This window comes from Budorcas taxicolor, chromosome X, assembly GCF_023091745.1.
Source record: "Budorcas taxicolor isolate Tak-1 chromosome X, Takin1.1, whole genome shotgun sequence".
NCBI lineage: Eukaryota > Metazoa > Chordata > Mammalia > Artiodactyla > Bovidae > Budorcas > Budorcas taxicolor.
The window spans coordinates 38,416,874-38,441,221 of NC_068935.1; the positions used below are offsets into that span (position 1 = coordinate 38,416,874).

The 24,348-nt window shown below is 40.9% G+C and overlaps 1 protein-coding gene across 8 annotated transcripts in view; it reads right to left on the reverse strand.

Moving 5' to 3' along the window:
• The window catches only part of ATP1B4 (ATPase Na+/K+ transporting family member beta 4), a 46,744-nt gene that overhangs the window by 5,214 nt on the left and 17,182 nt on the right, over positions 1 to 24,348 (reverse strand). For 2 of the 8 annotated variants that reach the window (XM_052663094.1, XM_052663096.1), the window contains exon 8: positions 24,167 to 24,293. The exons of 1 other annotated variant lie outside the window; for it this stretch is intronic. In XM_052663094.1, coding sequence (XP_052519054.1) covers positions 24,167 to 24,293 — 127 coding nt within the window. Of the gene's footprint in view, positions 1 to 1,737; positions 2,207 to 20,205; positions 20,485 to 20,797; positions 24,294 to 24,348 lie in introns of those variants that run through there. 5 more of the 8 variants (XM_052663100.1, XM_052663095.1, XM_052663097.1 and 2 more) reach the window with 4 other exon arrangements.

Sequence of the window (24,348 nt, forward strand, 5' to 3'; positions counted from 1 at the left end):
AATTAGGTTCCATTTGGAGAAGGCAATGGCACCCCACTCCAGTACTCTTGCCTGGAAAATCCCATGGATGGAGGAGCCTGGTAGGCTGCAGTCCATGGGGTCATGAAGAGTCGGACATGACTGAGCCACTTCTGTTTCACTTTTCACTTTCATGTATTGGAGAAGGAAATGGCAACCCACTCCAGTGTTCTTGCCTGGAGAATCCCAGGGACGGGGGAGCCTGGTGGGCTGCCGCCTATGGGGTCACACAGAGTCCCATTTATTTACTAGCTAGAGCTAGTGCCAGCCTGCTGGTAGGTAAAGCCAGGTCCTGGGATCTCTCTACACGGCCTTGCGGGGGGGGGTGGGGTGGGGTGGGGGGTGGGTTGGGTCCCAGAATTGGTTCCTGACACAGCTGGCAGCAAGACCCAGAGTGTCTTGAAGCTTATATTGACCTGCTTATGGGTGGGACCAGGGCCCAGTCGGTCCTAGTGCTGGTTCTGTCGTGCTGGTGATTGATCTGGGTCTGTAGGCTTCAGGCCTATGGTTATCCTGGGGCTGGTGTTCACCTGTGGGGGGTGAGGCTTGTCCTGAGGCTAGAGGAGGCTTGCTGGTGGGCAGGGCCTGGGCCCATCTAGTACTAGGGCTGGAGCTGGCCTGCTGGTGAGTGACTTGGGTACATAGGTTGGGGGGGCTGTGATTTTCATGGAGCTAGTGGCCTCTTGCTGGAGGGAAAGTCTAGAACAGGCTTGCTGCTGGGCAGGGCCTGGGATTCTGGGGCTGGTGTCTGCCCACTGTTGGGTAGACCTGTGTCCCAGGATCTCTGGCCACAGGAACCTGATGGTCCCTGATCTATTACACGTGCACTGGTGTGTGGGGCCTGCTTCTGGGCCCTCTCATGGGCAGGGCCTAGTCTAAGGGTGGCTGTGGGCTCAGAGGATCTTAAGGCAACCTGTCTGCTAGTGCATAGGGCTGTGCCCCCTCACAGTTAGTTGCTTGGCCAGAGGTATCCCAGTACTGGTGCCTACGGGCTGTTGGGCATGAGTGGGGCTGGGTCCCAAGGCTAATAAGCTAGACGGAGGATTCCAAAATGGTGCTTGCCAGCACCAGCGTCCACATGGTAGAAAGAGCTCTCGGAAATGGCTGCCACCAGTGTCTGTGTCCCCAGGGTGAGATATAGTTGCCTCTTGTCTCTCCAGGAGATTCTCTAGATCAGCAGGTAGGTCTGACCAAGGCTCCTTTCAAATTAGTGCTTCTGCCCTGGGTCCCGGAGCATATAAGATTTGGGTGCACACTTTAAGAGTGGAGTCCATTTTCTCCAGTCCTCTTCATCTTTGGAAATTGAGCGCAGCTGCCCTTCAAAGCCAAACCTTCTAGGGGATCATCTTTCCCCATGCAGGACCCCTGGACTGGCGAGTCCAATGTTGGGCTTGGACCTCTCACTCCTTGGGGAGAACCTTTGCAGTTATAATTATTCTCCCTTTTGTGGGTCACCACTTGAGGGGATGAGACTTGACTATATTGGACTCCACCCTTCATACCCCTCTTGTTGTGATTTCTTATTTATATCTTTAGTTGTAGATTATCTTTTCTTCTAGGTTCTGGGCTTTTTCATTGATAGGTGTGCTGTAAATCATTGTAATTTTGGTGTGCCTGTGAGAGGAGATGAGCTCAGGGTCTTTCTTCTCTGCCATCTTGGCCCAATCACACAATTTTATTTTTTTAAATTTATTTTATTTTATTATTATTTTTGGCCACACTGTGCGGCATATGGGATCTTATGTGGGATCTTAGTTCTCTGACCAGAAATCAAATCCACATCACCTGCAGTGGAAGTGCACAGTCTTAACCACTGGACCACCAGGGAAGGCTCTCTATAATTTAAAATACTACTTCCATCCACCACAAGTCAAAGTATTCCCAACCTAGACATCTCTCTTAAACTTAAGATCCATAGATTTTTCTTCCCTTAACATGTAGCTATTGAACACATATACAGTCACTTTTTGAAAGTAAAATTGAGAGATATTATAGATTGTTTGGATGGGGGTTGTAAAGATTAAGAGGAAAAAAAGGAGACAAGGATGACCCTTAGTTTTTAAGTTTGAGCAACTGTTTCGGAGATGTGGTTTGTGATGTCTTTTAGTGACCAGACTAGAGATATCAAGCAGGCCTTCTGGGATATACAGGTTTGGTGCTTAACAACCAAGGAATTGAATGAGATCTCCTAGGGAGAGAGGAGAACAGAAAATAGAAGACTGAGTCTCAGGGCACTCCAATTTACAAATACACAGTTATAGAATAGTCAGTTATTAAAAGCACAAAAATGATTCTGTGGTAATTCCTATTTAACCTTTAACACCAGGTAATTATGATATATGCCATTTCAACCATAGAAAAATATGGAAAACTCCCCCAGATCATTTTGTATAGCCATTATCATATAAATTCTGATGACAAAAATATAGTACCAAAAAGAATACTATTGACCCATCTCATTTATAAATATAGCTGCAAAGAGATTGGACCAACATTTATATGTTACTTTTGGTTCATATCCAAGAATAATTCCTTGTTGTGAGATTCTTGTATTATATATGAAGGAGTATAATAACTCTTAAAAGTGTATTAAAGATGTATATTGTAAGTTAAAGATATATATTCCACACCATAGAAAAAGATGGGCAGCTCCCCAGTTCATTTTGTGAAGTTGATAAAGCTAATAGCCAATCAGAAAAATAGTGTGCAATTTAATATTGTATAAATATACTGCTGCTAAGTTGCTTCAGTCATGTCCGACTCTGTGCGACCCCATAGATGGCAGCCCACCAGGCTCTGCCGTCCCTGGGATTCTCCAAGCAAGAACACTGGAGTGGTTGCCATTTCCTTCTCCAATGCATGAAAGTGAAAAGTGAAAGTGAAGTCACTGAGTCGTGTCCAACTCTCAGCGACTCCATGGACTGCAGCCTACCAGGCTCCTCTGTCCATGGGATTTTTCAGGCAAGTGTACTGGAGTGGGGTGCTATTAAATACACTGACCCATCTGCAAAAATCCTACATATCTGAAAATGGACAGTATCAACATTCCTAGGACAGCAAACCCTACTTTCTTCCTTGCTAACAGAACCTCTACATTGCTTAGTCAGTGGCGTATGAACCCTGGGCAGGGTCTTGTGATTGACTTAGGGGTGGACATGTAACCCTGTGCTAGTCGGTGAGATATATCAGGAAATTTGCTGGGAGTTTCAGGGAAAGATTTTGCTTTGCGATTAGATATAGGACCAATAAAGTGAAAACCTTTTACCACGAGCCCTCATCCTTAGGATGCCAGTATGGGGTTGTGTTGTTTGCAGCTGCAGCAGTTACCTTGAGACCAGGAGGGGAGACATGGCAGACATATGTTGTGACCATCATGTAGGGTGAGCCTCCGTCCCAGATTTGGTCCAGATGTCCAGACTGATGACATCACATGCACAGTAAGAGGGTTTGAAAATGTTTATTCTATTAAGGAGCTTTCTGGGGAGAACAGCCAGACCTCCCAAGTTGGTCCAAAAATGGCTTGAGAGAGCAAAGAAAGACTGACTGGGGATTTTGGTTGTAGTTAGAGTTGGGACTGTGGTGACAGTTCCTGTGTTTAGGTGGGGGCTTGTGGTTTGAAACTCTTGCCATCATGAAGGGAGAAAGCACTGAGGCTTTCTTCTTAGCTTTCCCAGATAAGGGGGGTACAAGGGGAGAGTGAGGGTTGAGGTCTAAAAGCTGTCTGCAGTCAAACATCAAAAAGCAAAGTCAGATTCTTCATGATAATTCACCCCAGTGTTTGAGTGATGACAAAAGTGTACGACACTTCATTTAATTGAAGTTGGTTATGGCGCTCTATGGTGGTCTGAGGGCTTCCCAGGTGGCTCAGCAGTAAAGAATCCATCTGCCAATCAGGAGACACGGGTTTGATCCCTGGGTAGGGAAGATCCCCCGGAAAAAGAAATGGCAAACCACTCCAGTATTCTTGTCTGGGAAATCCCATGGACAGAGGAGCCAGGAGGCATGAGAGAAGGTTGCTAAAGTTTCTATTTGTGAAAGGAGTCTAGCCGAAGGGCACTAATGAGAGTGGCTGTTGTATTGCAGTTTTGACAGAATCTAGAGCCTTTGTTGGAAGGGGCTCCATTCAAGGTGGGCTGATTTGCAAATAACTGCATAAATGGGCTAAAGGAAAAATTGTAAATAAGGAGTATGTAACCGCCAGAACCCAAAAGGCCTAAAAGATACTGGGCTTGTTTTAACACTGTGGAAGTTGAGAATTCATAACTATTTCTTGACAGTGTCAGGTATGGAGGGGTCCTCTGTTTACCAAATAATTTTTAGGAATTTACAGAGGTAGTGGGGTCTTGCACTGTTTGTGACGCAATGGCCTAGCCCCCTTTTTGAGCTCCCTATGTGATTGTGTTCATCCTGAATCAATGTGCCTAGTGAATAGCCTCGGAGAAGGCAATGGCACCCCACTCCAGTACTCTTGCCTGGAAAATCTGTGGACCGAGGAGCCTGGTAGGCTGCAGCCCATGGGGTCGCTAAGAGTCGGGCGCGACTGAGCGACTTCACTTTCACTTTTTACTTTCATGCATTAGAGAAGGAAATGGCAACCCACTCCAGTGTTCTTGCCTGGAGAATCTCAGGGACAGAGGAGCCTAGTGGCCTGCCATCTATGGGGTCGCACAGAGTCGGACACGACTGAAGCAACTTAGCAGCAGCAGCAGCTGCAGTGAATAACCTCAGAGGAGGATGTCAGGAGTATAAAGCCATATCTGTTTGCAAAGATTGTATGCATTGGCAAGACTGTTAATGTGCTCCATAGATAACCAGGTAAAGGCGTATCATGTACCTTAGGAGGTGAAGGCAAACTTGACCTTCACCTTTCAAAAGTTGAGACTTTTGAAATAGAGACTGAACAGAATGTATTAGTCAAATCTGTTACAGAAAAATATCTACCATTTGCTTGGACAGAGTCAGTAGTTTCAATAATTTTGAGTATGGAAACCTTAATGGGTGTGACCACAGCACTGAGGCTACAACAATCTACTGTGGGGCATCATTCATTCTTTTTTCACTTGAAAGCCTTTAATAATTAATACTAAAAGTTATACATTTTTCTTTACTCACTTAAGACTTATATAACATATTTTTTTCCCTTGGTGGATAATTGCTTCACAGTGTTGTGTTGGTCTCTGCCATACATCAACGTGAACCAGTCTTAATTATTGTTGTTGTTCGCTCGCTAAGTCATGTCTGACTCTTTGCAATCTCTTGGACTGCAGCACACCAGGCTTCCCTGTCCTTGACTATCAGCTGGAGTTTGCTCAAACTCATGTCCATTGAGTCGGTGATGCCATCCAAGCATCTCATCCTCTGTTGTCCCCTTCTTCTCCTGTCTTCAATCTTTCCCAGCATCAGGTTCTTTTCCAGTGAGTCAATTCTTCCCATCAGGTGGCCCAAGTATTGGAGTTTCAGCTTCAGCATCAGTCCTTCCAATGAATATTCAGGGTTGATTTCCTTTAGGATTAATTGGTTTGATCTTGCTGTCCAAGGAACTCTCAAGAGTCTTCTCCAGCACCATAGTTCAAAAGCATCAATTCTTTGGCGCTCAGCCTTCTTTATGATTCAACTCTCACATCCATACATGACTACCGGAAAACCATAGCTTTTTGACTATATGGAAATTTGTCAGCAAAGTGATGTCTCTGCTTTTAAATATGCTGTCTAGGTTTGTCATAGCTTCTCTTCCATGGAACAAGCATCTTTTAATTTTGTGGCTGCAGTCACCATCTGCAGTGATTTTGGAGCCCAGAAAATAAAGTCTGTCACTGCTATCACTTTTTCCCCTTCTATTTGCCATGAAGTGATGTGACTGGATGCCATGATCTCAGGTTTTTGAATGTTGAGTTTTAAGCCAGCTTTTTCACTCTCCTCTTTCACTCTCATCAACAGGCTCTTTAGTTCCTCTTTGCTTTCTGCCATTAGAATGCTATCATCTGCATATCTGAGGTTATTGATATTTCTCCTGGCAATCTTGATTCCAGCTTGTGCTTCATCCAGCCCAGCATTCACATGATGTACTCTGCATATAGGTTAAATAAATAGGGTGACAATATACAGCCTTGACGTACTCCTTTCCCAATTTGGAACCAGTCTGTTGTTCCATGTCCCGTTCTGTTGCTTCTTGACCTGAATACAGGTGTCTCAGGAGGCAGGTAAGGTGGCTTGGTATTCCCATCTCTGTAAGAATTTTCTACAGTTTGTTGTGATCCACACAGTCAAAGGCTGTAGCATAGTAAATGAAGCAGATGTTTTTCTGGAACTCTATTGCTTTTTCTATGATCCAACGAATGTTGGCAATGTGATCTCTGGTTCCTTGCCTTTTCTATATCTACCTTATACATCTGGAAGTTCTTTTTTTTTTTAATTTATTTTTTAATTTTAAAATCTTTAATTCTTACATGTGTTCCCAAACATGAACCCCCCTCCCACCTCCCTCCCCATAACATCTCTGTGGGTCATCCCCATGCACCAGCCCCAAGCATGCTGTATCCTGCGTCAGACATAGACTAGCGATTCAATTCTTACATGATAGTATACGTGATAGAATGCCATTCTCCCATATCATCCCACCCTCTCCCTCTCCCTCTGAGTCCAAAAGTCCGTTATACACAGCTGCGTCTTTTTTCCTGTCTTGCATACAGGGTCGTCATTGGCATCTTTCTAAATTCCATATATATGTGTTAGTATACTGTATTGGTGTTTTTCTTTCATGTACTGTTGAAGCCTAGCTTGAAGGATTTTGAACATTACCTTGCTAGCATGTGAAATGAGAGCAGTTGTACAGTGGTTTGAACATTCTTTGGCATTGCCTTTCTTTGGAATTGAAATGAAAACTGACCTTTTCTAGTCCTGTAGTCAATGTTGAGTTTTCCAAATTTGCTGATATATTTGAGGGCAGCACTTTAACAGCATCCTCTTTTAGGATTTGAAATAGCTCAGCTGGAAGGAATTCCATCACCTTCACTAGCTTTGTTCATAGTAATGCTTCCTAAGGCCCACTTGAGTTCACACTTCAGGATGTCTGGCTCTAGGTGAGTGACTGCACTGTCGTGGATATCTGGGTCATTAAGATCTTTTTTGTATAGTTCTTCTTTGTATTCTTGCCACCTCTTTTTAATCTGTTCTGCTTCTGTTAGGACCTTGCTGTTTGTGTCCTTTATTGTGCCCATCTTTGCATAAAATGTTCCCTTGGTATCTCCAGTTTTCCTGAAGAGATCTCTAATCTTACCCATTCTATTGTTTTTTTGCTATTTCTTTGCATTGTTCACTTAAGAAGCCTTTCTTATCTCTCCTTGCTGTTCTTTGGAACTCTGCATTCAGTTGCGTATATCTTTCCCTTTTTCCTTTGCCTTTTGCTTCTCTTCTTTTATAATTGTGACTAATTCACATTGATGTATGATTTTATATATATATACACATATATATATGGCTTCTCTGGGTCAGGAAGAGCCCCTGGAGAAGGAAGTGACAACCCATTCCAGTATTCTTGCCTGGGAAATCCCATGGACAGAGGAGCCTGGTGGGCTACAGTTCATGGGGTCACAAAGAATCAAACACGACTTAGCGACTCAACAGCATTAGTCACAGCTTAGGCTGGAATCAAGACAGATGATTCATTCTAAGACTCACAGATAGGTCTGGGCCCAAGACACACAACCCAGGGTCATTCACTTTAAGGAGGGCTCTGATCCCATACTTCTAAATGCCAATTAATTATTGAAACTTCTGACTTAGTTAAATCTATAACAGAGCTCTGTAGGACTCCGCCAGTGTAGCACAAAGCAGCACAACTCAAAGGGCAAGCTAGCCAGCAGGCATCAGAGTCAGTTAGCAAGCCAGAGCAAGCGAAGACACACCCCTGGTGGTGGTGATCATTGTCTCAGCCTTCTGCTCACAGTACTGACTGTGGACACCCTACAGCATGGACCCCCACCCCAAATTTGGTTTTGATGTCAACACTGAAATTGCTTACATAATGAGGCTTTCTGGGGCAACCAGGGCAGGCATCTCAAACTGATCTGAAATGATGTGAGAGAGGAAGGAAAGAAAGACTGGCTTGGGATATTTTCTTTCTTTTTTCTTTTCTTTTCTTAATACTGGAGTGGGTTGCCATTTCCTTCCCCAGGGGACCTTCGTGACCCAGGAATCAAACCCGCATCTCCTACGTTGGCGGGCAGATTCTTTACCACTAGTGCCACCTGGGAAGCCCTGGCTGGGGACTTTTATGGTGGTCTGGGGAGTGGTGGGCTGGAGTGAAGGTTTTTGTCCATGGGTTGGGGCCTGGGGGTTTGAATCTATGGCTGGTGCCAAACAAAGGAGAACCCAGGCTTTCTTACTAACTTACCAAGATGTGAGGCACAAAGGGAAGAGGGAGGGTGAAACTTAAAAGCTGTCAGCAGTCAAACATTGAAAAAGGGATTCGACTTTATTAGAGCACACTTCTAATGGCAGTATGGAAAAGTGAGAGAGCTGGGTCCTTGATGAGTTTATTCAGCCTCTCAAAGGCCTTGGAAACACCTGCTCCAGACTTCCACTGTTGCTGAATAATTCAGTGTCTTTATGGTTAACAGGCTATTTTTAATTAGGCTTTCTGTTGCTGCTGCTGCTGCTGCTAAGTCGCTTCAGTCATGTCCGACTCTGTGCGACCCCATAGACGGCAGCCCACCAGGCTCCCCCATCCCTGGGACTCTCCAGGCAAGAACACTGGAGTGGGTTGCCATTTCCTTCTCCAATGCATGAAAGTGAAAAGTGAAAGGGAAGCCGCTCAGTCGTGTCCAACTCTCAGCGACCCCGTGGACTGCAGCCTACCAGGCTCCTCTGTCCATGGGATTTTCCAGGCAAGAGTACTGGAGTGGGGTGCCATTGCCTTCTCCAAGGCTTTCTGTTAGTTGCAGTTAATTCTGAACTGATTTAGTGTTGAAAATATTGTATAATCCATTATTATCATTTTAGATATATTCAAGGAATACAAAGGCGGTTCAGTATAAATAAACCTGTACTCGTAATTCATAACGAAATGAATTAAAGAAGAACATCATGGGTCATATTAATAATATACTTTAATTGCTTTCATAAAATCCAGTAACTATCCCTAATAAAAACACAAGGTAAAAGAGGAATAGAAAGGCCTACCTAAAGGCTCCTTACTAAAAACAAACAACAAATATCATTCTGAAGAATGAAACACTAAAAACATTTCCAAGATAACCAAGAATTACACAGGAATGCTATTATAATTATTCTTCCACATATTCTTATTCTAATCAATGCAATAAAGGAATAAAATGATTTAGTATAATAAATATTGAAAAAATCATAACTTTTTCTGCTGTGAGTGTATACCCAGGAAATCCAAGAGACACTAATAAATACTAATACAATTGATGACATCATCAAGGTTGCTGGATATATATTTATTCAGTCATTTGTTTATTTATTTTAAAATATCTGTTTATTTATTTGGTTGTGCCAGGTCTTATTTGCAGCATGCAGGATCTTTACTTGTGACATGCAAATTCTTTAGTTGCACCATGTGACCTCTTAGCTGTGGCATGTGGGATCTATTTCCCCAACCAGGGATCAAACCTGGGCCCCCTGCATTGGCAGCACAGAGTCTTAGTCACAGAGAAGTCCCCAAAGTAAATATTTAAAAGTTAAATTTTCTTTGTATTAGGAACAAATGAGGATAACTAGAAATGGAGAAAATACTTCATTCACTGAAATGACTTAAATTATAAACTACTTCATAGTAGATTGGTAATGAGTTAATTCGTTTAGGTCAGCTACATTTCCCAGATTTCCTTTTCCTTTATGTTTCCAGCTAGGGTGGGACACAGGAGAGATTATTGTGGGGGACTTGGAGGACTGAAGGAAAGCAGTAGCCATTTTGTAGCTTGAACACATTGTTTTTTTCTGCTGACTGACTTCAGTGGCACAAGATAGCAACTGGGTTTGAAACTGTCCCACCTTCCCCTCAATTCTCCTTTAAGTTTTCTGAGTCCTGAGTCAGATGTGTGAGTTTAGTTTTGTGACAGTGTCTTGGCCTCTACAGGATACACATTCCGTCAAGGTCAGAGGAAAAAAGAACTGACACAAGTTTCAGTTCATCCTTGGGAATGCTAGGTCATGCTCATGAGGTCCAGTTTGTTTTGGTTCTCTCCCATACTTCATATCTACATCCATCTTGCCTTCCTGACTATCTGCACTGTGGATTTCAAGTTCCAGCATCAGATGTGAAGATAGGAGCCTTCCAGAGGCTTCTTAACTAGTTCTCACAATTGTGTAAGGTAAAATCTCTATAACGAATGCCTTAAAAGCTACACACATACACTCACATGCACACTCACGTGTGCACATGTATACATACACGCAGAGTAGTCCTACTACTTTAATTGAAGCCTGACTGAAATACTTTGAAATAAAATTTAACAAAAAAGGAGGTAGATGTTTGCTACCAGCCAAGATGGTACAGTAGAGACTGGATTTACTCTCTTATTACAAAAAGATTACTACATTTTTACAAATGGACACCAGATATGAAATAACAGTTTTCTAGTCACTGGACATTAAGTTATGAAGGACAGTGGTCCCTGAGAAATGGGAAACAAATGAGGTGATCCCCATGTTTGCTCAGCATACTGTCTGGAGAGAGTTTCCAGGACATACCATAAGGAGAGGGAATCAGGTAGAAACGGAAAAACCCCATGAGGTGAGGAGAGGGAGTGAAGAATCTGGGGGATACTAACGCAGCCAGTATTTGCAAGACAGAGTAAGGCTATATACATCTATATATATGTATACAACTTCAGAGACCTGCAGAGGGTCCTCTCAAGTACTGATGTGCTCACATGTGAAAAAACTACTCAAGGCTAAGGAATTAATCACAAAAAAGGATTAGAACACAAATAGACATGGAAATAGTGCCTGTTCCCTTAGCCAGACTGGTAATAATCTCACAATTCATGGAACATTGGGTAGAATACTGAGGTTCTGGCCTAGGTGGTGGAGGATATTTAGACTCAAACTGAACACTGCTCTCAACCCACCTAAAATATCATAAAAGCAAGATCCTAAAGGATTTAACTGTTTCCATGTAGTAACTTAAGTGTCTCTGAGGGAAAAGCTTCAATAATTGTACGATTACAGAGACAACTAGTACTCAACAAGTTAAAATTCTCAGTGTTGGTTATCTAATAAAAAATGGCTAGGCATGCAAAGAAGCAGGAAAACTTAAGTCATAATGAGAAGAAAAAAAAAATCAACCCATCAAAAGCAGCCCCAAAACAACAGAGATGTTGGAATTAGCAGACAAGGGCATTAAAACAGTTGTTATAGCTACTAAAACTGTTATAACTATAACTCTGTATGTTCAAAAGTCGTAAAGACATGTATAATATAAAAAGAGAAAATCTATGAAATTGAGAACTATGCAATTTGAAATAAAAATATACTGAATGGGACTAACAGTAAATTAGACATTGAAGAAGAAAAAAAATAGTAAACTTGAAAATATAGCAATGGAAATGATCCAAAATGACACACTCAGAAGAAAAAGCATCCAAAAAAATGAACAAAGCATCACTGAGCTATGGTAAAACTGTATTTGTGTAACTAAGAGTTCTCAAAGGGAGTATAGAAAATGGTTAAAAACTTTCCAAAAGTTCATGAAAGCTATGAACCCACAGATCGAAGAAGCTCAAAGAACCTCAAGCACACAAAATATTAAAGAACACTACACCAAGGCATATATGATTAAATTTGCTCATGAATGAGAGAGAAAATCTTTTTTTTTTCACCCCTCTTTGCAGCTCGCAGGAAAGATCTTAGTTCCCTGACCATGGTTTCAACCGGAGTCACAACAGTGAATGTACTGAGTTGTAACCACTGGACCACTAGGGAATTCCCTGAGAAAATCTTAAAAGCAACCAGAACAAGGCATGTTATATAAAAGGATGATAGTAAATTTTATATCAGAAATTATGTAAGATGACAGAGGAGCAAAACCTTTAAAGTCTTGAAATTAAAAAATGATTGTCAACCTAGAATTTTGCCCAGTGAAAATATTGTTATAAAACAATTTTTTACTCAGTAAAAATTAAAGATCTTATTGGCTTTATTCAATGATTCATGAATCGGACAGCATCCCATCTAGTAGAAAGGCATTTCCAGGAACTATACAAAATGAAAGATTTTTATAGGCAGAAGGGAACAAGAGCAAGGAAATTATGCTAGAAGATTCATTGTGGCAAGGTCACTCCTTTAGGGGATGGCAGGGGTCTATCAGAAAAATTGCCTCACTAGTAGTGATCAGGTAATTCCTGACTGTTTGGTTTAAGATTCCATTTTTGGGAAAGCTGAAACTGTAGTTAAGTTTTGTTTGGTGATGTGAGACTTAGCATAAGTGACTCCATTTGTGACCTGTTGTCTTATTTTTAACAATATCAAGAAAGAAGGTGAAATACTTATTCAGATATACAGAAGCTGAAATAATGCATTATTAGCTGACCCATACTGTAAGTGTTAAAGGGATTTCTTCAGGCAGAAGGAAAATGATAAGATGGAAATGTAGATTTCTACAAAGGAATAAAGAACACTAGAAATTGTTACAATAAGGAGATATACATACATATATGATTTTTTCTTATTATTTAAATCCTTAAGATAAAATTGACTTAAAATAATATTAACAATCTAGCGTAGATAAAGCAACCCTAAAATAACAATAGAGAGCAAATGCTAATAAAACCAACAAAGGCAAAAGTGAAATAATAAACAATATGCAATTCATCAAAAATAAGGCAAAAAGAGGAAAAAAAGAATAAATGGGGCAGATACACCACTGAAGTTGTACCCCAATTAAGTCAGAGATTCTCAAGAGAGTGGATTTAAAACCAAGGCCCAATTATAAGTTGCCTGCAAGAAACACACTTTAAATATAAAAACAGAAATAATTTAAAAGTAAAAGAATGGATTTAGCAATAATTTCTTGGATTTGACACCAAAAAATGCAGGCATCAAATTTTTAAAAATATATAAATTGCACTATGTTAAAATTTAAAACATTTTTGCATTAAAGGACACAATCTTTGCATTAAAAGACACATTAAAAACACAGATTGAAAAGGAATCCTCATGGAAAGGGAGAAATATTTATAAATCTGATAAGGGGTTAATATGCAGAATATATAATGAACTTCTACAAGTGAATGATTTAGAAAACCTGATTTAAAATACGGGCAAAGGTAACAAGATGGTGGACCAGGAAGTTACAGGCCCTCCTTTCCCCACAGAGACACTGAGTTACACTGAGTTAACAGTAATACACAGACCAGAATACCTCTGTGAAAACTCTAGAGACCAGCTGAGAAGCTACAGCAACTAGGCCCTTATAAAACCAAGAGGGATTCCAGTGAAAAAATAGGAAAATTCATGCACTTTGGTTACTCATTCAGGTCACTCCCTCTGTGTAGCATAGTACATACAGAGTAACCAGGAGGAAAACCTCCATACCAGAGCACCTCCCCCCAGAAGGAATAAAAAAAGAACATATGTCCAACATTCTGACTTGTCTGGGACTGCCAGAGGAACTAGTTTCTGTCTTGCCTGATTCAGAACACTGATGGGACTAGCACCATGGTTTGGAAGCCACTGAGAGCAGGTTTGGGCTTCTCAGGTGGACCTAGTGGTAAAGAACCTGCCTGCAAATGCAGGAGACATAACAGACGTGGGTTCGATCCCTGGACTGGGAAGATCCCCTGGAGGAGGCATGGCAACCCACTTAAGTATTCTTGTGCAGAGAATCACATAGACAGGGGAGCCTGGAGGCCAAAGTCCATAGGGTCGCAAAGAGTCAGACACGAATGCATGAAAATAGATTTGAAAGTCACTGAGAATAAAGACGGAGAAGGCAATGGCACCCCACTCCAGTACTCTTGCCTGGAAAATCCCATGGACGGAGGAGCCTGGTAGGCTGCAGTCCATGGGGTCACTAGGAGTCGGACACGACTGAGTGACTTCACTTTCACTTTTCACTTTCATGCATTGGAGAAGGAAATGGCAACCCATTTCTCTGGGGTCGCACAGAGTTGGACACGACTGAAGTGACTTAGCAGCAGCAGCAGAGAATAAAGAACATCGTGTTAGGACTGTAGTTCTGCAAGCAGACACCAGGGGGAGCAAGAGATCGGAAAAGGTTTGAGAGGTTTCAGAACTTTCAGCAGCGAAGCTTGGAGAACGTCTTCCCTTGCAAGAAGCTAGCGCTTAACGATTGGGAGAAGTGGTTGTTTTTCAAATGCCCAAAGCCCAGCAAAAAATTACAAGAAACAGAGAAACATGGCCCAATCAACGGAACAAAATAAAACTCTAGGCATCAACCCTAATGAAACACAGATCTATGAGCTGCCTCACACTCATTAGCATGGCTACTATCACAAAACAGAAAATAACATGATGATAAGGGCGTGGAGAAATTGGAACCTTTGTGCACTGTTGAAAGGGCTGTAAAATGATGCAACTGCTATGAAAAATTATACGGATGTTCCTTTAAAAATTAAAAATAGAACTACCATATGATCCGACAGTCCCACTTCTGGGTGTGTACCCCAAAGAATTGAAAGCAGAGTCTTGAAAGATATTTGTTCACCCATGTTCATAGGAGCATTATCCATAATGGCCAAAAGGTAGAAACAGCCCAAATATTCATCAACATATGAATGGGTTAACAAAATGTGGAATATTCATACAATGGAATATTATTCAGCCTTAAAAGGGAGGAAATTCTGTCATATGTTACAACATGGATGAACCTTGAGGACATTATGCTAGGTGAAATAAGCCACATGAAGACAAATACTGTATAATTCCACTTATATGAGGTATCTAAATTCATAGGAACAAAGTAGGATGTTTGTTAACCAGAGGCTGGAAGGAAGGGGAAAAGAAGAATTGCTGTTTAATGGGTACAAAGTTTCAGATTTGTAAGATGAAAAAGTTTTGGAGATCTGTTTCACAAAAATGTGAACTCCACTGAAAAATAGTTAAGATGGCAAATTTTATGTTGTGTATATATATATTTTTGACCACAGAAAATATCCTAAAGGAATAATCAGAAGTGCGCAAAGGGATTTTAGCACAAGAATGTTCACTGATCATTAATATCAAGGAAAAATAAGTAACAACCTTAATGCACAATTTGGAATTGATTAAATAAATTTTGATGCATTATGGATAGTACATAATGCTATTTAGCTATTAAAAGTCATGTTAAGAACAAAAAAATGATACATGATAAAGCAAGCATAATAGTAATAACAATGAAGTGTGGTGTTTATAACATGCATAGAAGAAAAATGTATGATAAATAGCACAAAGATGAAATGGAAGTTAATTGTTGTAAAGTTCCTATACTATACATGAATTGATATAATATGACTTGAAGGTAGAGAGTGATAAATTAAGGATTTCTATAGTGAAACCCTAAAGCAATGTCTAAAAACACACACACAAGAAATAAATGAAGCAATAATAGCTAATAAGTCAATAAAGTAGAATCACTTTAAAAACAATGAATTCCAATGGAAGACAGAGAAACAAGAAAGGGAGAACAATAAACAGATGGGACCAACAGAAAACAAATGGCAAGATAGTAGATTTAAATACAACCAAATTAATAATCACATAGTATATAAATGGTCTAAACAACTCAAATGGTAGAGGTTGTCAGTATAAAATATATGATAACTACATAATTAAATACATAATTTTTTTTCTTATTACTGAAATCTCTTTTAAAATAGTTTACTGTTTAAATAAAAATATAACAATGTGTTGAGCAGCTTATGATATATGAATCAGTAAAATGTATGATAACAATAGCAGAAAAACCCACAGGGGAGAAGTTAAACATATGATTCTATGGTAAGGTTTATATACAATATGTAAAGTGATATGATATAACTTAAAGGTAGATTATGATTTTAAAGATATATACTCTAAACCAGTGGTTCTCAATCAGGGGTGATTTTGACCCCTGGAAGACATTTTGGAATGTCTGCAGACGTTTTTGGTTTCTGCAACTGAAGAGGGTACTACTGATGTATACTGGGTAGAGGCCAGGGATGCTGCCAAACATTCCAAATGCACAGGATGGTCCCTGATATGAAGAATCACCTGGACCAAAAAGTCAACAATTTTGAGATTGAGAAAACCTGCTATAAACTCTAAAGCAACCATTGAAATAGAATCTTTCTTGCAGAAATTGACAGGCAGGTCAAAAAATTTACATGGAAATTAAAAGTATGCAGAAAAGCTAAAATTTTTTTTTTTTTTAAAAGAACAAAGTTGGAAGACTCACACTTTCTGAGTTCACAACTTGCTCCAAAGATTTTGGCAAATCTTGTATTTGATAAAGGTATATAACCCTAACAAATGGAGAGTAGAAAGACAACCAAACTAAAAATGAGCACAGGATCTAAACAGACATCTCTCCAAAGAAAATATACAAATGGCCGATGAGCAGAAGAAAAAAAAAATGCTCTCTGTCCTTAGTCATCAGGGAAATGCAAAATACAAATCAAAACCATGATAAGGGGACTTCTCTGGTGGTTCAGTGGCTAAGACTTCGAGCTCCCAATGCAGGAGACCCGGGTTTGATTCCTGGTAAGGGAACTAGATCCCACATTCTGCAACTAAGACCCAGAGCAGCTAAATAAATATATATTCTAAAGAAACATGATAAGATGCCACTGCACTCCCAGTGGGATGGCTATAATAAGAAAAAAATAATAAAAGTGTTGGAAAGGATATAAAGAAGTTGGAGCCCTCATACTTTGCTGGTGGGACTGTAAAATGGTGCAACTGCTTTGGAAAACAGTTGGACAGTTTCTCAAAAAGTTAAACATAAAATTACCATAGGACCCAGAAATTTCTCGTCCTCTATATATAGATGAATATATAGATAGATAAGTGATACGTCGATAGATATTCTCATCCCTATTAAAAGGCACTCTTCATTCCCCTTCCTTCCAGCCCTTGGCAACCACAGATGTATTGTGTCTTTATGGATTTGCCTATTCTGGATACATCATATAAATGGAATCAAACGTGATCTTATGCGTTTGGCTTTTTTAGCATAATGTTTTGAGATTCATCCATGCTGTGGCATGGATCAGTATTTCATTCCTTTTATGCCTGAATAATATTCCACTGTATAGATATGTTATATTTTGTTTATCCATTCATTAGTTGGTGGACATTGGGGTTATTTCCATTATATATTATTCCAACAATATTATGTAGTTTTCAGTGTGTAAGTCTTACACTTGTTTTGTTAATCTTTTCCTAAATATTTTATTCTTTTTTATTCTATTATAAATGGAATTGTTTTTTAATTTCATTTTTTAATTGTTCACCACTAGTACAGAGAAAGACCATCATTTTTTTTGTGCTGATATTTTATCTTGCAATCTTAGTGAACTTATTCTCTAGCTGTCATAGTCTTTTAATAGATTCCTTGGATTTTCTATATACAAGATGATGTCATCAGTCAGAGGGTTGGAGGGGAGGGAAAGGATGTTACCCTCATCCTGTGTCTTACTTGTGAACAAATTTGTTCTGATGCAAGTCAAATACTTTTATGATTTAAGTTATTAATAACTATTTTATGAAGATTGTATCATTCTATTCTGAGAAGAAAATGTTTTATGGAAGCCAGGCTTTGAATGCAGATTTAAATTATGGAATTCTCTTTGGTAAAGACAAAGTAGAATAAATCAAGATGGTTTCTTTCTCTCTCTTTCCACCTTGCTTTTTTTCCAAGCCAAAGGTGTTGACAAAATGCCAGAGTAGAGTGAAAGGACTGTCTTTGGAGACCTTAATGTTAAAATTTTGAAAAGATTTTAGTCTAAAAGTACAAGAACAACCATAAGTAGATGTAGGATTTGACAGGACACTGACAAAATGCAGTGGACAGCGATTCCATCTTCTACTCGTTCACCTTTCTTTGGTAAAATCACTTCCGTTTTCCTCAGGAGGATCACCTCACCCTGACTTTCATTCCAGGCAAGCTGAGTGGTATTGATATCATCTCAAGCTCCAGGGCTGGGCATGTGACTCAAGCCTGGCCAATTAGAAAAGTTTCTCCTTGTGGCCACAGAGGTAGGTTCAGGGATGGACACAGAATCCAATTCAAGCCAATGAGAGACTCAGAATTTTTATTTGAACTATCAGGGAAGAGAAGCTACCTTTTCAAAGGGAAAGCGAAAGTGATAAGTTGCTCAGTTGTGCCAGACTCTTTGCGACCCCATAGACTGTATAGCCCGCCAAGCTCCTCTGTCCATGGGATTCCCCAGGCAAGAATACTGGAGTGGGTAGCCATGCCCTTCTCCAGGAGATCTTCCCTACCCAGGGATCGAGCCCGGGTCTCCCAAATTGTGGGCAGATTCTTCACCGTTTGAGCCACCGGGAAGCCTTTTGAAAGAAAATTAGCCTTTGAGGACATAGGCCTGATAGTGCTGGCAGCCATTGTACATATCTTGATTGTGGAGCCTGAGAATGAAGCCAACGTGATGGAAAGCAGTATAGAGAGATGGAGAAAGACTGGTTCCTAATGACATAGAGTTCCAAGACTTGGCTATGCCTGAAACCAAAGTGACCAGGACCTGGACTTTTTAGTTATATGATTCAGTATATTTCTTTTTATCCTCAAGTCTGTTTGAGATTGTTTTTATTCATTTGTTTTGTGACTTACAAGCAAAAGAGTTTTAAATGACATACCAAAGGATACCAGATTAGGAAAGTATGAAGGAGGAAATTGGAAAAGGGAATGAATATTAAAGAACAGAGAAAAGAGTTTCTATCATGGGAAAGCCTGCTGCCTCTGACCCCAAAGCTGTGGAGCAGAGTATGCATGAAGACAAAATGCCCTGGTCACTGGAGTCAGTTCAGTAGATGGTTCTAGCACTCTACCAGGCTCCCAGGAGTCTGTGCTCAGAATCTCAAAATCTTGGTGGCTGTGCTAGATGTTTTGTGTTTGACGCTCCAAAAGTAGTCCCTCCTCCCCTTTCCACCCTGCTTTCTTCCTTGGGAGACTGACCTGTATGGACCACACCAGAGGGCTTACTTGCCCTCTAACTTTTGGTTGGGTTTGGGCAATGAGAAGTTCCAGCAGGAGATCAGAAGGAGGGAGGAAGATTAAGTCAAGGTATTTATTCTCCTGTTTCCCTACCTACTAGGTCACCTTGAGAGAGCTTAGTTCTCCAGCAAGGTCACCACTTCTCTCGAGGTGGTCAGCTATACCCTACTCAGTCCTTCTGGGTTTTGGGAACCACTTCCTAACCCTGTCCCTTAGGGCCTAGGGAAGGTTAAGAGTTTGGCACCCCACTCCAGTACTCTTGCCTGGAAAATCCCATGGACGGAGGAGCCTGGTAGGCTGCAGTCCATGGGGTCTCGAAGAGTCGGACACGACTGAGCGACTTCACTTTCACTTTTCACTTTCATGCATTGGAGAAGGAAATGGCAACCCAATCCAGTATTCTTGCCTAGAGAATCCCAGGGATGGGGGAGCCTGGTGGGCTGCCGTCTATGGGGTCGCACAGAGTCGGACACGACTGAAGCGACGTAGCGGCAGCAGCAGCAGGCTGGTTTATTGTGCTATTCTTTGTTGTTCCCTACATTGACACATTTATAATTAATCTCTTTGTAAATAAATCCTCTACCAATTATTCTATTTTGTCAACATGCTGTCTATTTCTTATTGGAATCCTAACTGATGCTATGGCTAATCAGGGGCCTGCAGAGAAGTATATCTTGAATACAGGGCTGTCAGACTGAGAGCCTACCACATCCTTCTTAAACCTTTTCGATCCCTCTATCAGCTTTTCTTCTTTCCTAGCCTACAACTAAAGAACTGTGTGAAGTAGGCAGGGCTGTTCTGCATTTCAACTCCATTTTCCTTGCCCTTTGCCTCCATCTATCCTAGCCCCCCTCACACCCCTCAGTACCTACACAGACACCCAAAATTATTTTCTGCCTGGATAAAATCACACTGTAAATCACACTTCTGCATGATTTGGTTAAACTGCTTTATCATGTTTGAAATTAGTAAGGAAAAAGGACTCTAACACAGAACCTAGATGGGGGAAATACACTGGGATCATAGACCTCCCCTCAGTCAAACCATATCTGCTTAGTAGACCTTAGCCCAGGGCAGCTTGCAAAGAAAGAAGGGGTTCCTACTGCAGCCTAGCCTCTGAGTCAAACAAGGGAATGGAAATATTTCTGTCTTTAGCTGCAATCACCACTAGAGATTTGCTCTGGGAGACAGTCTGTGGTCAGCTGTGCCCTGAAGTCACTTAACTTGCAGTTTCTCTTTGAATTTCTGTTCCTTTTCCCTGCCTCAAAGTTTCTCGTCGCGTTCTTCTCCTATGCAAACAAACAGAATAGTTAATACCAGAAACTCAACCTTGATGAAGAAAGGCAGTTTACTCTGACAAAATAGTCTTCCAAGAAACTGGAGCATGAGTGTTGCAAAAGGAAAAACACTTAGAAATGGAACAACTTTTAGTCTCATTCTCCTGTGGCCGAATCACAAGAGTCGGGAAAAAAAGATGGGAGGGAGAAGAAAAAAAAGTCTTAAACTAATAGGCTGTCAGTTGTCAAGTTTTCCACCCACATGTGTGCCCAATATTCCTGTGGGGAAATCAGTGGTACAGTTTAGAAAGAGGAAATCGTACACTCCTTTTTTATTTTAATTTATTGCTGTCAACATCTCCCCAAGACAATATTAATGTTTTCTACATGAAGATTCCCAGCAAACAGATGCCTAAGAAAGGTAAAGTTAGAATAATAATTTCAAGGGCTAAGAAGTAAAAAAAATCCTAAGTCTAGCATGGACAAAAATCATGAAGGCATTTGGAAGTAGTATTTCTCATTGACAGTCAAGTAAAACCGAGTACAGTGCAACAGATGGTATACAAGTCAAATCCTGATACAGCACCATTTAGGGGACTATTTAAATTAATCCACTGGAAGTTTCTTCAATTGTTAGAATCCAGTTTTAATAAATATAATATCCAGTTCTGTATAATAAAGCTATTTTTAAATGTCCTGGCTGACATCCCCAAGTATTCTACTTCTATTCAATATTGCCTTGAAACTGTGGAAATGATGGATTCCGTTGAATGAGAAATACTGTATGACAAAAGATTCATAATTCCTTGTCTGTTTAATAGTCAACGTATTTAACAGGATCATGTATTATGTATAATATATAGCACCAGTTGAATTCCTGTGAAATGTTAACTATTCTAAGTCAAATTTGACATATGTTTTAAAATGTTTGGGACATCTATCATTCACTGATTTTTTAAAAGATGGTACTTCCTGGTAAGCAGCAGCTCAGAGTAGAAAGAGCACTGGACCTGGAGTCAGATGCAATGCGGGTTGTTTTCACTAAACGCTCTCTAAGTTCCTTTCCAGATCTACTGTTCTATTATCTGTTACTACTAAATCTTGAGACTTTGATCATTTGAGCTGATTGTTAGGAGGTTTTCAAGTTGTTATCTTCAAGTTGGTTTCTTTTTAAAGGTTAGTTTTGAAAGTCGAATTTGGTAAGGAAAGGAGTTGAGGGGAGACAGTTTCGTTGTTTTTTGTATTTTCCACAAATCTGCTGTCTCATGTCTTTGAATCACTTGTTAATAGCAGTCAGCCCCCCCTTTACTGTCACTAAGAGTTGGAAAGGTGTGTGGGAAGGAGATTCCAAAGAGCAGCAGCAGTCCTTCCTGCCATAAGCCAAGAGAGAGGCGCTACCTGAGAGACCAGATTGCTGTGATATGTTTACATAAGTGGCTCAAATTCCCATGATTAAATACCGTGGACTTTCTTAAGAGAGTTCACTTAAACAAATGTTGTCTTTGTCCTCAGATTTCCTTCTTCCCCAACCCACTTATATTTACAGCTCCACATCAGTGTCTGACAAGTAGAAATCAGAAGCCTAAAATGTCCAGAATTGATCTCAACATCTTCCTCTCCAATCCTGCTTCACTCATGTATTCCCAGTCTTAATCGACAGTATCACCATCCCAGTGGTTCTTGCCAAGCTCAGAACCTTAGTGTCATTCTTGATTCCTTCTCCCTCACTGCCCATTCCCCAGTCTTGTCCCTCTGCAATGCACCCTTCACAATGTGGCTGCCAAAGTGCTCTTTCTGCAAAGGAAGTATGATCACAAAGCTTCCCTGCATAAAATGCTTTTGTTTGTTGTTGTTTAGTCACTCAGTCGTGTCCGACTCTTTGTGACCCCATGGACTGTAGCCCGCCAGGCTCCTCTGTCCATGGAATTTTTCAGGCAAGAATACTGGAGTGAGTTGCCATTTCCTTCTCCAGGGGATCTTCCCCACCCAGGGACTGAACCCATGTCTCCTATGTGTCTTCTGCTTAGCAGGTGGATTCTTTACCACTGAGCCACCTGGGAAGCCCATAAAATGCTTTAATGACTCCTTTTTTCCTACTGGATAAAACTCGAAGACCTCTTTCAGTACCTGTACGCCTTTCTAGCCCAGTCCACTGCCCCTCCCTGCCATTGCTCTGAGCCCTTTACATTCGAGTTACATGAGCTGCTCACAGTTACCCAAACATACCATGGTCTTTCATGATTGTGACTTTGCATGTGAAATTTCCTCTGCTACTTTCTCAGCTTGAGTTATTTTTCCTCATGTTCCCATAGCATTCCCACATACTAATATTAAAACTCTTGTCACACTATATTGTAGTTACTTCTTTACTTGTTTGTCTTCACTACCAAACTGTCAGTTCCCTGTTTCGGGAGAAGGTAAACACTGTAGAGGAGCTTCTGACTCTGGATATTTCCAGGTGGCCTTTAAGCTTGCTTTGGACCCTGAGACACTATACTCTTCTCTGACACTTTCTTTTTCTCCTGGTCCCAGCCCTCTTCCTAGTAGAGACAAGCAGCGGAATGGTCATATGGCCAAAGATAAGACAAAGCAGCCTGGCTGATCCACAACCTGGATAAACATCCTCCTCATACCACTTTTTTAAGAAAATGAAAAGCTGGCTAATGGGACTTGAATATAGGGTGGCCTGGCAGGAGATTTCTGTCTTACCATGTATCAGTTGGGAGACCCTGACTTCAGTCCCCAAAGGTGTAGCAGAGGGTGTGAGAGGGTGGTCAACACACCCATCCCTGAGGTCTCAAAAGAGCATCACACTGCTGGCAAACAAATAGCCCAAGAAGAATTAGGTGGTGGAGATCATCCTTGTCTTTTCCTTTGCCTGAAGCAGAGACAACCTTTCTACGGGAACATTTGCCTTTGGATGACTACACCATAAAGCAAGGAATCTAGTAACAGTCACATCCACGTGGTAGGTGTTCTCCCCAGTTGCACTGGGCCTCACCTCCCCAAAGTAGTCATAGGGAAAGTCTATGTTCTGGTCTATCCCAGAACAACATCCAGTAATCAATGACTTCTGTTCCAGTTGGAGATAACCTAGTTCGTGAAGCAGTATTTAGTTGCCCAGGAAAGCCTATTTCACAAGCACCCTTGGATACAGAGTTCCCTGGGCATGGTGGCCCTAGGTGTATTCTGGATTGGTCTGCTTGGTGATTCTCAGGGCAGGACCTTGCCAGGCAAGTTAACAAAAAGGGTTCATTATCAGCCTGGTTGGGAGGAATCTCACCTCTAAAAACAACACATTTTTAGAAAACATGATGAATTTATAATCATTACAGAAATTGTCCTTCATGGCTACTGTGAATTTTGTCAGATACTATGTTTACACTACAATAAGACTTCTAGCAGCAAGTATGGATTTTAGTTTTAACTGGGGGAAAAGGAAACGAATATCATCTATTTGTCATCAGGAGAGACTACCTTTAAAAATCAAATAGTTCCCACAATGCCATTTTGTACATATGTCAAAGGCAAGGAAAAATGGTCTACTGTCTCAGGTGTCCATCTGGCTGTGTCCTGATTGAAGAAAAGAATTCAGGTGCTACCAGGGTAACATGAAATAAAACAGAAACAGAACTGGTGGGAGTGGCCCCCCGAAGTTCTTAGGTTTCTATGTTTAGAGTGAAGATTACCCTACCCACAAAACGATCATTGATGACGTCATTTATGATGCCTTTGCCCTTCAGCTGGCACTGCACAGGCACCGCTTGGTTCTTCACTACATCTGTAAAGTGCATTGCCACCAGCGGGGAGGTGTAGTTAACCTGTAGGTGGAAGAACAATGAATTCCAAGTGGGGGGGAGGGGAGGGGGGCGTGGG